The sequence below is a fragment of the Heptranchias perlo genome, chromosome 13 (genome assembly GCF_035084215.1).
Source record: "Heptranchias perlo isolate sHepPer1 chromosome 13, sHepPer1.hap1, whole genome shotgun sequence".
Taxonomy (NCBI): domain Eukaryota; kingdom Metazoa; phylum Chordata; class Chondrichthyes; order Hexanchiformes; family Hexanchidae; genus Heptranchias; species Heptranchias perlo.
Window position 1 is genome coordinate 13,385,256 of NC_090337.1, and position 15,074 is coordinate 13,400,329.

At 42.0% G+C, this 15,074-nt stretch overlaps 1 protein-coding gene across 1 annotated transcript in view; it reads left to right on the forward strand.

The window, feature by feature from the left end:
* The window catches only part of cp (ceruloplasmin), a 46,521-nt gene that overhangs the window by 20,542 nt on the left and 10,905 nt on the right, over positions 1-15,074 (forward strand). The window contains exons 6-15 of the mRNA XM_067995001.1: positions 87-255; positions 1,116-1,255; positions 2,289-2,429; positions 4,624-4,844; positions 7,235-7,385; positions 8,033-8,245; positions 10,957-11,161; positions 12,257-12,396; positions 13,345-13,473; positions 14,757-14,863. Coding sequence (XP_067851102.1) covers positions 87-255; positions 1,116-1,255; positions 2,289-2,429; positions 4,624-4,844; positions 7,235-7,385; positions 8,033-8,245; positions 10,957-11,161; positions 12,257-12,396; positions 13,345-13,473; positions 14,757-14,863 — 1,616 coding nt within the window. The remainder of the gene's footprint in view (positions 1-86; positions 256-1,115; positions 1,256-2,288; positions 2,430-4,623; positions 4,845-7,234; positions 7,386-8,032; positions 8,246-10,956; positions 11,162-12,256; positions 12,397-13,344; positions 13,474-14,756; positions 14,864-15,074) is intronic.

The window sequence follows — 15,074 nt, forward strand, 5'->3', positions numbered from 1 at the left end:
GAGGCAGGAATGCTACCACTAAGCCAAAGGCTCACTACTTTGATACAGTACCTGATAATAAACCATGTTTATTTTTATGGTTACAGCTGGAATGCAGGCCTTGTTTAAAGTTGTAGACTATGGGAAGGAACCCAAAAAGATCACAAGTAGCGGACGTGAAAGACGCTATTACATTGCAGCAGAGGAGGTCATCTGGGACTATGGACCAACAGGGGTGGACCAATTCACAGCAAAGCCTTTGGCTAATCAACATGGGTATGTCACACTGAGCCATTCGTGTATGTATATTTAAGAGAAACAGAGGTCTACTAAGGCCAGGAGAAAAGGAAAGAGAAAAGAACTGGAGGCACATATCCAGATTGTGTTCTGATACTGGGTTGAAGGAATTTGGATAATACTTCTTGGAGACCATGGACACCGCCCCCCCACCTTACCCGAGCACTGGACAGGACTCAAAGTGAGTTCCGTCTGCCCAGATCTCAGGGCACCCCAATGTGGTGTGCTGGGTCACTAAAATGATTCAGTTGCACCCCCAGTGCAGACCCACCTCCTGGCAGGTTCTTTCAATGGGAAACAGAAGCTCAGCTTGAGTGCCCCCATGATCTTCCATCCATTTAAATTAATTGATGGAAATCGGGGGCTAGGGGGTTGGGGGTGGCCATGATTTCCTGACTGCCGTTCCCCGATCAGGGATTTCAAGACAGTGAGAATGCAGGGAGGTGGAGGAGGAAGGGCATGTAGTAGTTTCGGAGAATCGAGGTTATGAATGGAGTGTTGTTCTTTGCTGGAGAATTTTACACTAATCTTTGATGTAACACCAGTGCTGTATTCCCCTTTTTCCATGAGAACCCTGAAGAATCCCACTGGGGAGCCATGGAATATTATAGAATTGCTTCTACATGTCTGGGCACCAGGAGGAACCTCACCCCCATAGCCACTGTGGGCTGAGCATTCGCTTCTCCTAGGAATTGATGGCCTCCCTGTCTGCCCAGCTTCTCATCTAGAGAACAGTCCTTGACCTAGCAGAAGGGGGTGGAGTGAAAAACAGCATTAAAAAATTGTGGAGAAAATAATGTAATCATCGCTAATTGCAGTTCTTATTCTTGTACCTGCAGAGATTCTGCAGTGTTTTTTGAAAGAGGAGAGAGCAGGATTGGAGGAAAATACAAAAAGGCTCTTTACAGAGAGTACACAGGCGAAACTTTTAAAACGCTCAAGAAAAGGACACCAGATGAGGAACATCTTGGAATACTCGGTAAAGAATAAATTGGGAGGTTCCTTCAAGTGTTTAGTTATGTTGACGTTCTATTGTGGAAAGCAACATATTTATCATACAGCATTTGCCATCTTCCACTCTTTTATATAGGAGAGAGAAAATGGGGTAGGTTTTGACTTTGTGCGATAGTTTAAATGGGCGATAGTGAATCAGCAGCCTGTATTACATCTCTCCCCATTTTTATCTCCATTGAAGTCAAAGCAAATAAAAATGACCTTTCATTACTTCAGTATAGTGCATTAGTGTGCAGTTGGTGTACTCAGACATAGGACACAAGCTTTGTGTCTTATCCCTCACTTCAGGACTGTATGGAAATTCCTTTTGGATATTCTGACTCGTTGCTTCAAATCTGTTTTAGCTTCTGTCTGGGCTTTAAACAAAGAACTGTCAGATTCAAACTGACATTTAAACTATCCAAAGTGGTGCATTGTAGGAAACTTTTAAATGGAGACTTGAACCAACTCTGTTTTTGAAGCTAAACGTACATCACTGGGCAGGTGAATGAGCCAGTCCCCAGGCCTTTTATGACTTGGTTGTTGAAAATGAATGGAATGCAACGGACAAAAAGCAAAGCATTAACATTCTCCCATTGCCATTAGTTGGAATTTCATCCTTTGCATGAAGAAGCATAATTTCACTATGTTCTCAGTGACCACCAGGCGTTAAACTAGTGAGATACCTGCACCCTGCTGTTTTAACATGTAATCTACTGAAATGAAAAATAAAAATCCAATAGGGAATTCAGAAGAAACTTCTTTACCCAAAGAGTGGTTAGAATTTAGAACTTGCTACCACAAGAAGTAATTGAGGCAAATAGTATAGATGCATTTAAGGGGAAGCTAGATAAAGACATGAGGGAGAAAGGAATAGAAGGGTATGCAGATATAGTTAGATGAAGTGAAGTGGGAGGAGGCTGGTGTGGTGCATAAACGCCGACATAGACCAGTTGAGGTGAATGGCCTGTTTCTGTGCTGTAGGCTCTATGTAACTGTGATAACATTTCGCTATGTAGGACCTGTCATTAAAGCAGAAGTTGGAGATAGCATCAAGGTGACATTTTGGAACAATGCGAGCCAAACATACAGCATTCAACCTCATGGAGTCTCCTATGGAAAAGATGTTGAGGGAGCCAATTATCAAACTAACACATCAGGTAATTCAGATTGAAAACATCTACAAAAATATTTCATGCATTTTTGACCTTAATGCTGTATAACTGACCAGAGCCACAGGAAAGCAGGCAAAAGTAATGTTTAACTTTTAATAAATAGAAAAGAGAAAGCAGAGAAGTTAGAGATGGGGAAATAAACTTCAAAGCCAGATCTGTACCAAACCAAACAGAAATGCATTATTTCATGGGACTTTATAACTTGGAGTTTTGCTGTAGTAGGCTTTGGAGGGAGGGGAGAAGGCAACCTCTCTACTACCTGTGACTTTTTAACAGAGATTTCGGCTAACTTTTTGGACCTGTGCAATACATTGCTGTGATAGTGATTGCACACACAAAAAATTCACAGGACTCCCTCTGCCACCTTTGGAACACTGGATACCTGGGACTAACCGACACCCTTTTAGTACAGCAAAGTGTAGGAAAGTACATTGAAGGATATATTCCCCTTATTTGGATTTAATTTCAATACACCCAATTGGTATACTGTATGCTGCGAGGTCCAGAGAGCAAGAAATGGGGAGGGGGGGGGGTGCGCACACAGCAAGGTGGAGACGCAGCAGTGCGCATCCCTGACAAGTTTTCTGCCCCCTTCCTGCCTGTCTCAGGTCAGCGAAAAGACTTACAGGGATGGGGAAGGGGAAGGCATGGATGTTGGGGTTCCTAGCTGTAGAAGCCTGTCTACAGTAAATCTTAACGTTACATAGTTTGAAAAATGCAGGCTATTCTTCTTCTAGACTCTGGAAAATAAATCATAGGTATCGATATCAGGATTTTATATTGAATTGGTTTGGTTCAGCTCATTTTGAAGCTCCAGTCAATCTAATGAGGGTACTAGATTGTAAATGGGGCTTGAATTTCTTAATCTGGTCTAAAAATACAGCATTCAATCCAGATTCTGTATTTTGAAACATTGTGATTGAACTATGTTATCCCTCCTCGTCCTCTTTGACCCCTCTGCAGCCTTTGACATGGTCGATCACACCATCCATCTCCAACATCTTTCTCTCATTGTCCAGTTCAGTGGGAGTGCCTTCACTTGGTTCCACTCTTAACTATCAGATTGTAACAAGAGCATCTCTAGCAATGGCTTATCTTCCCACCCTCGCAGTGTTACCTCCAGAGTCCCCGAGGATTTATCATTGGCTCCCTCCTCTTCCTCATCTACATACTATCCCTTGGCAACAATATTCAGACATGGGGTCAGCTTCCACATATACGCTGACTACATCCAGTTGTACCTCTCCATCATCTCTCAGAATGTTTATCCAATACCCAGTTGTGGATAAGCTACAATTTCCTCTAGTTAAACACTGGGAAGACTGAAGCCATTGTCTTTGGTCTGCTCCTAAGTTCTGTACCCTCTCCACCCATTCCATCCCTCTTCTTGACCATTGTCTCAGGCTGAACCAGAATGACCGCAATCTCGGCATCCTAGCTGAGCTCCCGACCCCATATCCTCTCCATCACAAGGACATCTACTTTCATAACATCGCCCTTCTCCACCCTTGCCTCAACCTATCTGCTGCTGATACCCTCATCCATACTGTTGTCATCTCCAGACTCAACTATTCCAATGCTCTCCTGGCTGGCCTCTCATCTTCCACCCTCTGCAAACCAGCTTGTGCAAAACTCTGCTGCCCATATCCTATCCCGCTTACCTCTCACCTCCATCCTTGCTGACCTAGATTGGCTCCCAGTCCCGCAATGCCTCCAATTTAAAATTCTCATCCTTGTCTTTAAATCCCTTCATGGCCTCACCCCTCCCTATCTCTGCAGCCTCTTCCAGCCCTACAACTCTTCCCCCGAACTCTCCATTCCTCTGAATCTTGACATTTGTGCATCCCCTCTTCCCTTCACTCCATCCACTGCCTTCAGCAGTCTTGGCCCCAAGGTCTGGAATTCTCTCCCTAAACCCATGTGCTTCTCCACCTTGAAGACACCCCTTAAAACCTACTTCTTTGAACAAACCGTTGCTCATCCCACCTAATATCTCCTTCTTTGGCTTGGCGTCCATTTTTGTTTGATTACACCTCAATGAAGCACCTTGGGATGTTTTGCTACATTAAAGGTACTACATCAATACAAGTTGTTGTTGTTGTCGTCGTCGTCACTGAACACATTTTAAATGGCTGCTAATAAAAGAATTAAGGTTTTGACATTAAAATGTATCCAACAGAATTAGTGGGTCATCCTGCTCGATCCCCTCATGTCAACCCTGGTCATACATTTATTTATGAATGGAAAATTCCAGAGGATTTTGGCCCCGGCAAGAATGAACCAGACTGCCTGACTTGGCTCTATTTCTCTGCAGTGGATTCCATAAAGGACAGCAACTCTGGCCTGGTTGGGCCCCTCATTGTGTGCAAAAAGAACACCCTAAATTCTCAGGGGAAACAGGTACACTCAAGCTCGTTGATAATCCTCAGTTAAACCCTATACCTGGGATTTACCCTCAATACTGTTGAGGCGGAAGCAGAGAGACACTAACTAGGATTGAATCCTTACATATGAAATGTTTCATTCTTATTACGTAATAGAGTTTCTGCGATTTGCTACATATCCATCATGACTACAGTTGCTACATTCCAAAATATTTCAATGTGTGCAGCACTTTAAGACATTTTGACATGATAAGGTGCCATATAACTGCGAGCATCACAAATGGTGCGACCAAGGACACTTCGGGTTGTCTTCATGTTGGCACCAGGAAAACCTACTTGGCAGTGGGAGATCTTCTTTGGCCGGTCTGCAGTACTCCAGGGCACTGCTGATGATTGACTAACCAGCTGGTTCATTGATGAAACCTTCAGGGGGAGACCTGTCCGCAGGGAGTAGCGCTCTTCCAATTGGCTCTAGATTGGCTCTAGATAACCCTGCCCTAAAATTTCAACCCATCCAAACAAGCAGCAGGAATTTTACCAGTGCCGCATGCTGATAAGCTGCATGGTTTTAGCTGGTTAAACTCCAGCAATTCCCCAATGTACACTCTAGGGTCCCTGAGTCTTGGCTTTCGCCAACCTGTGCCAATGTTTAGATAAGCGAGGTGTGTCTCTACTGGAGGAGACTGTGACCTTCATATCAGGCAAATGGAAACCACTTTATGTGGCGTTCTCAGTAGCTGAGTTTGGAGACTCTTCAGTGTGGTGATCAGTTTCTACAGATTAGACATTCCGCTGACCAAAAAACAATTAACGGTACGAGTCACGCTGATATAAAATCTATACTGAGAACTCTTGAAACAAAAGGTCAGTGGCATCCTTAGTTTTGAAAGTTACAAAAATGTGTGTGCTGATAGTTTGATTTACACGTAAGATCTTAGTGTACTTAAAGATAGAGAAGGAAGACCTGCCTGTTTTTCCACATCTCAAAGGGACACCTCAAAGGGCTTTACATACAATGAGTTACTTTGAAAGGCGGTGACTGCTGTTATGTGGAACAACACGTCAGCCGTTTCGCTCACAGCAAGATTCGACAAACTACAACGAGGGACAGTAGTAAAGCGCGATATGGTGATGTACCTTACAAATCATCAGGAGGATCCTACAGCACATGTAGGGTGGTAGAAGTTTGGAACTCTCTTCCGCAAACGGCAATCGATACTAGCTCAATTGCTAAATTTAAATCTGAGATAGATAGCTTTTTGGCAACCAAAGGTATTAAGGGATATGGGCCAAAGGCAGGTATATGGAGCTAGATCACGGATCAGCCATGATCTTATCAAATGGCGGAGCAGGCACAAGGGGCTGAATGGCCTACTCCTATTCCTATGTTCCTATGTGCTGGCTCCTAACTCTTGACGTTGCAAGCAAACCTTGAAACTGTACTGCTCCATTCCTCTGTCCAGAGCAGTGCAGGTGGGAGACTGGCTTGCAACATCGGGAGTGGAAGCCAAAACAGGTCATCTAAATTCTGTCACATAAACTGAGAGGCTTGTAAGTGTAGACCCATGGTTCAGTTGGTAGCACTCTCGCCTCTGAGTCAGAAGGTTGTAGGCTGAAGTCCCACTACAGTGACTTGAGCGCATAATCTAGGCTGATACTCCCAGTGCAGTACTGAGGGAGTGCTGCACTGTCGGAGGTGCCATCTTTTGGATGAGACGTTAAACCAAGGTGCAGTCTGCCCTCTCTGATGGATGTAAAAGATCCCATGGCACCATTTTGAAGAAGAACAGGAGAGTTTTCCCTGGTGTGTTGGCCAATATTTATCCCTCAAACAACATCACTATAAAAAAGAACAGATTATCTGGTCATTATCACATTGCTGTGTGTGGGACCTTGATGTATGCAAATTGGCTGCCACTTTTCCTACATTGTAACAGTGACTACACTTCAAAAAAAGTACTTCATTGGCTGTGAAGCACTTTGGGAGGCCCTGAGGTAGTGAACAGGCGCTATATAAATGCAAGTCTTTCTCCATATATAAATATATATCTTTAAAAAGTACTCCAGGGCTAAGGATGACCCCATGCCATGTTTCCCCTTTCTGTCCCTGTGCTAAGGTACCAGTCCTTCATGTGATATCTTGTCACAATGATGCAAGGAGGAGGGGGAGGGGGATCAAAATTGTATCTCACTATTCAGAAACTTGAACTTATAAATTTACTATAAAATCTGGTGTGTAAGAGCTCACTTCGTATAAGTTTTTATGCTTCATAAGCCTGGTGTTGAGCATTTAGCTGCAGAGTTCTGACTTTCATAACAGCAGAAATAATACATTATTTCTTTAATGAAATGTTTTTAACTTCATTCATCTGGCTTTAAATGTATTTTTCACCGACCCTGACACAGAAAAAGGTGGACAAGGAATTCTACTTGCTGGCGACGGTGTTTGACGAGAATCTGAGTTGGTATTTAGAAGACAATATCAGGAGGTTTACAACCAAGCCCAAAGCCGTAGATAAAGAGGATGAAGACTTCCAAGAGTCTAACAAAATGCACTGTAAGTCTCTGATAAGATGTCACTGCGAATGGATTGGATATTCTACATAATGATTTGAAAATCAAAAATTCACATGCAAAATAATGTTTTATAATTGGTTACAAGTGTAGTGTTCTAGGATTCATCTAAAGATTCATTTATTATGAAAAGAATTCATTTCATTATGTTGCATCTCACTGTGGCTTGATGCACAGTATATTGGCGGCCAAACATGCAGTGCTTTGGAATAGCAGTACATGGATTTGTTCCGTGTATTGAATTCCTTATTTTGGTCATTCTGTGTGATTCGGAATTCTGGCACTTCCCCACTGGGAGGGAGATAATGTCAGAAAATCCGTTTTTGTATCCCTCTTAAATGGATTGTGGGAGACAACATCTCAGATGGCAAATGGTGCATTCAACAGGGAACAGGAGAAAAATGTGCCAAATAACATAATATAAACAAATAAATATTATTGCACTTTATTGTGCAATGTGTAACATTTGAAGTGAGGGATGTGCCATCAGTTCAAACTCACAGAATAGATTCACTCTGAAGGTGGGGTTAAGATGTGTGTTGTTTAATGGGCTAGGCATAAGAATGGTTTGAAAAATATTCCCTTTTTTAAGGAAGCTTTCTCATTTTCCTCTTCGGAATATGATTTTAGCTATCAACGGATACATGTACGGCAATCAACCAGGCCTGGAGATGTGCAAGGGGAATAGAGTGTCCTGGCATATGATTGGTCTTGGGTCAGAAGTCGATATCCACGGGATTTACTTCCAGGGCAACACATTCCTCAGCCAAGGAACCAGGAGAGACACGGCTAATCTGTTCCCACACATCTCAGTCACAGCTATCATGGAGCCTGATAGTATAGGTACAGCAACATGTATTCACAATATATATATTTGATTTTGTAGATGGCACTTTTGATGAAGGTATATATAAGTCCATTTTTTTAAAAATGAAAAGAAACTATGCCTGGTATGGCTGGAAAGGTCTAATTCTCTTCCTAAGGCAGAGAAAAACCCAAGTATATCAATGAGCCTGGATGGCTACTTCAGTATCGCAACCTTTCTTCTCTTTGTCTACTTCATTGAGACTGCTAAGATCAATGCTCTCTTCTCTCATTCCTATGCACTGATTATGGTTTCTTGCATGCTCCTCCTCCTCCTCCTCTGTGCATCTTCACTGTGTTGACCAGAACTCATTGCGAAGTCTCCTACTCAAATTTGTTCTTCTTCAGGATTTCAAAGCTGTCAAACTCATTAATTCCCGTCCTCATCCTTTCTTCCTACAATTTATAGGCTTTTTTGAATTAATTTCTATTTTCTCTCTCTTCTCGCCTATTCTCCTCCACTCGACTCCTCTCCTGAAGTCTCTGACTCCTTACCCGGGAGTACGGTTCTATGAGCACTGGACACCTTCTGGTACCTCGAGCGTAGTGGCTGTTAGTCTTGTGTCAGCTTTGACAATAATCGCGAACCATGATTGCACCATGAGGCATCAAGCTGAGTTTAGACTTGACCTTGCTTGGCAGCCAGACACACACCAGTCCACCAGAATCTTCAAACCCAAGTTTGGGGTTACTTAATCACTGCTATTGATTTATTTGACCTTCTTTCCTATGCTATTCAGTCTTGGTGATATCCTGCATAATGGTGCCCTGCGATTTCACCTAATTTTCCAATTAAATAAAATGAGTTCCAAGTTTGTAATTCAAGCAACTGCTTCTGACAATGATATGCACCACATCAACGCAGTGTGATTGGGTCATGATCTCCAATATTAAACTATTGCCTTGAACACACAGTCAGCTATTAGTGTATATATGATAATAAACTAATAGATCCTCCATGGTGTTGCTCATGGTAAATCAGAGGATATGGTCTGTCTCTTATCTGTCTGTTGTGAATGTGTTGCTGTCCTCTCTCTTTGTTTCTCCTCTTTTGCTTTTGTCTCTTTTGCTTCTCGGCTGTGTGTTTCTTTTCTATTTGCTTCTCACTCTATCCTTTTCTGCTTCTGCTCGCTCTCCTTTTCTTTCGGGTGGGAAATGATGGGTGGCATGATGGTGAAAGCTTTTGCTGAGAGTTGGAGGTTGTGTTTTCCGGTGGTAGATGCAGGGTACGCACTGGTTGTAGGCCTCAGCAGCTCCCTTCACATCTCCTCTCACTTTATTCTGTCCCTTTTACTCTCTATACAGTTCTTTGCTCCCATCACCTCCCATGCTGCTTTCCCTTCTTACCACCCCCTCCCGATAATCCCCCTCCTTGATCTTATTCATCCTCAACCCCCTTCCCTTCACACTACGCCCTCACACCCTGTGACCTCACTAACTCCTCCCTTTCCCTCACTTCACATCGCCCGTGGTTCTCCTCCTCCAATCCCTGCCCTCCCCCCCCAATCATCTGCTCCCTCTGACCTCCTCCCACACCCATATTCCATTCCACAACCCTTCTCGTCATCTCCCCCCAGCTTCGACTCCTTCACCCCAGTCCGCTGCCCCACCTGCTCAGCTCATATGGCCTCTCCCCATCCCTAACCCTCCTATCAGTATTAAGAGAACAGACAGGTAATAATAGTCTTGCCATACACAAGACTTTTAAAAATATAAGATCCCTTTCTACTTTTCTTAACGTTATGTAGCAAGGATGCTGAGAATGAAAGAGGCCATGTGCTATAGGTGAAAAAACACTAAGAGGAAAAACCTCTGATTAGCAAAGAACATATGTGACTGCTTAATGTGCTCATACTATTTTTATAATCATTGCTATCTTAAAAACATTGCTCAATCAAAATGCCAGGCAAAATAAAATGGCATGTATTATAATTAATAACAGAAACCAAGAAGTAAATTAAAGGCATATCTATCCATGACTGTTTATTTAACAGTTGGAAATCACTAAAGCTTTGCTAATGTTGTCTGCACCTCTCAATTAAATATTGCTTTGTTATCGCTCACAGGCTGAGGTTAGGATTAGGATTCATTCCATCACCCAGAAATTTGTAGACTCCGCTCTAACACACTCAATAGGAGCATAGCATCAGAGAATCCAACGTAGTGGTCAGTATACATGATTTGTGTCACTCCTGATTTTCCAACCATTAGTCTTAAACCATCTGACACCCATGAATAGACTCCTGCCTTGTAACCACTCCCAGGTGTCCATCAGGGTTAAGATCAGGAAATTTTCTTCACACGGAGGGGGTCATTTTGACTTTGGGCGATCGTATAAAATGACCAACTTCAATGGAAATGAAAATCGGGAGGGATGTATAACATGTGGCTGATTCGATAGCGCCAGTTTTACACTATTGCCCAAAGTCAAAATTACCCTTAGACAGTGATGTATATGTGGGATGGACACCCAGATAGAGCAATAGAGGCAAAAACCTTAGAATCACTTGAGAAATAATTGGATGCTGCAATGGGAGAACTTTATGAACAATACAAGTCAGAGGAAGTTCAGATCAAACTTTATAGTGTTCTGATCAGATCACACCTTGGGTACTGTGTCTGGTTTAATTACCTCCTGAAAGCATCCTCTGAGTGATTTGATTCATATTCTGTTGCGTTGTTTGGTGCAGGAACATTTGAAGTAGTCTGCAAGACAACAGATCACCATGCTGGAGGAATGAAGCAGTTTTACAAAGTGAATAAATGCTCCTTCTTGCATTTGCCTGATCTTTTTTACCAAGAAAAGACATACTACATCGCAGCTGTTGAAATTGAGTGGGATTATTCACCTTCAAGGGCGTGGGAACTGGAAAGGCACAGAATTCATGGAGAAAGGTAACTCCTAGTCAATAAATAAACGCAGTACAAGTCACTTAAGTGAGATGGGGCTAAGTGGGGGGTCCACGTTTTAGGAATGATCCGCTGGGAACCCGTTTCCTGCAATAATTTCCTGTGGACTGTGGAAGATGGATAGTCTTCCAATGAGATGCTTCTTTTAAACAGCTCATATTGTATTTACTTTTTATGTCCATATAATTTACTGGATTTAAGGATATTAATTCAAATGAAAGACTTGCAATTATATAGCGCTTTTCATGACCTCAGGACGTCCCAAATCACTTCACAGCCAATTAAGTATTTTTGAAGTGTAGTCACTGTTGTAATGCAGGAAACATGGCAGCCAATTTGCACACAGCAAACTCCCACAAACAGCAATGTGATAATGACCAGATAATCTGTTTTTAGTGATGTTGGTTGAGGGATAAATATTGGCCAGGACACCAGGGATAATTTCCCTGCTCTTCTAAGCAGTGGCATGGGATTTTTTACATTCACTTGAGAGGGTAGATGGGACCTCGGTTTAACGTCTCATCTGAAAGACGGTACCTCCAACAATGCGGCACTTCCTCAGAACTGTGCTGGACTGTCAGCCTGGATTTTGTGATCAAGTCTCTGGAGTGGGACTTGAACCCACAACCTTCTGACTCAGAAGTGCTACCAACTGAGCCACAGCTCACACTTTACCACAGGGAATGGGGGATGCACAAGAGGCCAGAGTTGGAGGAACACTGAGTTCTTCGAAGGTTGCAGAACTGAATAAGGTTACAGAGATAGGGAGGGGCTAGGCTACGAAGGAATTTATACATGAAGATGAGAATTTTAAATTTGAGGTGACAAGGACAGGGGTGATGGTGCAGGATAGGAGATGTGCAGCAGAGCTTTGGATGAGCTGAAGTTCTCTCATTCACCTCACATTCCATTCTGATTGGTCGGGACCTCTCAGTCACAGCCTCTACAGATCTATTGTCCAACATACAAAAGTAAATGCCCCTACTTACCCCAGAATTAGACCCAATGCTACGTAAGTATCACCTCGGAGCACATTATTCACTTTTATTAATATGGATGTTTTTTTGCTTTCAATTTTAGTCCTGGAGAGCCTTATGTAGTGCAAGGAAACCTGACCATTGGTTCTAAGTACAAGAAAGTTGTGTATCGGGAATATACCGATAAGACGTTTACTAAACAAAAGGCGAGAACCACAAAAGAAAAACATCTGGAAATTCAAGGTATTCTGCATGTTTATTTAATAAATTTTGCTGTTGGGTCGGTGCCAATTTATTATAATCTACAATGCTCTATGTCATTATGACATTGGTACTTACATTTATATGGCTTCTTATCTCATTGAAATGTTTCAAGTGCGGTGATTGGTGTTATGTAGGCAAACATGGCAGCCATTCTGCACCAGTAATGTCCCTCCCCCCCCCCCACACATCTGTTAGCATGTTAATATTCAGTGTCATGTTACATACATAGAATTTACAGCACAGAAACATGTCATTCGGCCCAATTGGTCTATGCCGGTGTTTATGCTCCACATGAGCCTCCTCCCACCCTACATCTAACACTATCAGCATAACCTTCTATTCCTTTCTCCCTCATATGTTTATCTAGCTTCCCCTTAAATGCATCTATGCTATTCGCCTCAACTACTCCTTGTGGTAGCGAGTTCCACATTCTAACCACTCTCTGGGTAAAGATGTTTCTCCTGTATTCCTAATAGGATTTATTAGTGACTATCTTATATTTATGAACCCTAATTTTCAACATCCCCAGAAAAAAAAGTCAATTAATAATGGAGGAAAGCTTAATATTTCTTCATGTATACACAGCCAATGTATGATTTGGAATAAATTAAAATCACACAATATTTTAGAAAGTTTGGATTTTGACATTTTGGGGACACAAAAAAAATACAACTTGTGGTCCTCAAAGGGTAAAGTCAAGTGCATGATAAAAAGATAGCAGTATATGTAAAAAGGTATATATTAACATACACATGTTAACATAACATTTGCTTAATTCATCTTTATACCACCAATTTAATTTGGGTTTGCAGAATCTTAATTCTGGTGTTGCAGAAAATGGCTTGAAAGTTGTGCCTGAAATTTCTAAATTGGGACTGCTTATACTGTCAAAAAAAAATGGACATTTGTTTTTTCCTCCTCCCCCAGGCCCACTACTTCATGCAAAAGTCGGTGATAAGCTCAAAATTGTATTCAAGAATCTGGCTACAAGGCCCTATTCTATTTATGCACACGGAGTGAAGACAGACAGTCCTACGGTTAAATATACTCTTCCAGGTAGAGTCAGCTGTTCCTTCCTCTATGGTTATAGCCTATTCTGTAATAGCGTCTTCTGAATCCCTTTTAAAGTTCTACGATGTCAACTTGCTTGCTGAAATGCTAAAATTTCCTTTTAATCACCAAATCAGATAACTGATCTGGCGCCAATTGAAACTTGGAACTAAAAAGTTAGACCCCCTAAGTTGGGGGTGAGTCGGGGTTGGGATTCAACTTAAACTACAGATTCCTTACCAGAATGTAAACACAGTCTTCAGCTCTTTGGGTTCCAAACTCTTGCTTCCTGTGGCAAATAGCTGTTTACTGTCATGATGTCAGGTCATCACAACGTTTCAAAAACAGAAAATGAGAATGGGTATCGAAGAGCCAATGTAAACCAACTCTCCAAATATGCGCAGTGAAGTCAAGAGTAATTTGTTCTTGGTTCACTATGCACAATGTGATTGCACCTTTAGATATAACTCCATTACATTTAGGCATCTTCCTACCTCTTTTCATGGTCATATATGGGTCCAGGGTCTTCCAACGAAGGACACTCATAGCGAATTATGTAACCATGTAGCAATTCACCAAGGTTACTTCATCAGCACATCCCTCCACTGTGACCTCTACCACTGAGAAGGACAAGAGCAGCAATGCCATGAAAACACCTCCAAGATCCTCTCCAGGACATACACCATCCTGACTTGGATATTTATCACTGTTCCATCATTGTTCTTGGGTCAGAATCCTGGAATTTTCTACCTAATACCATTGCGGGAACATTATCACTACAAGGACTCCTGAGTTTAAGAGAAAGGTCCACTATCACCTTCTCAGGGCAATAAATTGTGGCCTTGCTAGCATTGTTCACACTCTAAGAACAATTTTTTTTAGAAAAGTTAAAACCTCAACTTAGCCCTGTAATTTGTTATTGCAGCATGTTTAATTTAGGTCTAAGATTGCCCTTTAAACTCAACTCTTCAATACTATCCCTATCCCAGATAAACTACAGGGCTGATTCTGCGACCCATGCTCACCATAGGGAGTGGAGCCTCACAAAATGACCCCTGTAGAGCACAAGCCAGCATCAGTCATGTCACACTGTCCAAAATGCACTGCAGGAAGGAGAAGTTATGGCATCAGTCTGGTGGTAGAAAAAGTGTACTATTACAGCTGGAATTGGCAGGGGATCGTACTGACTAACAAACTATTGGAAACGTGCAATTTTTTTTTAAAAAAGGATGACTAGAAATTGCTCCATAAAGCGAGTCAGTACATGATTAAACTTACTTTATTTGTAGGTGACACAGAAACATATCTTTGGAAGATTCCTGATAGATCCGGTCCTACTGATGGGGAATCTCGTTGCATTCCATGGACGTATTACTCGACTGTAGATCAAATTAAGGTACAGCAAAAGTACATAATCAAATTAAACTGACTAATTGTCTATAGTCATTGCTCCTTTGAACTTTGGTCGCTTCTTCCAAATATATTGCCCTACACACCCATCCTTCTCCTTTCATCCACATTTGTTGAAATTAAGACTTATTGCTCCATTTCCTACTTTTTTTTTCCCAGGACCTCAAAACTGTAGAACTTCTTACTCCATTACTTTC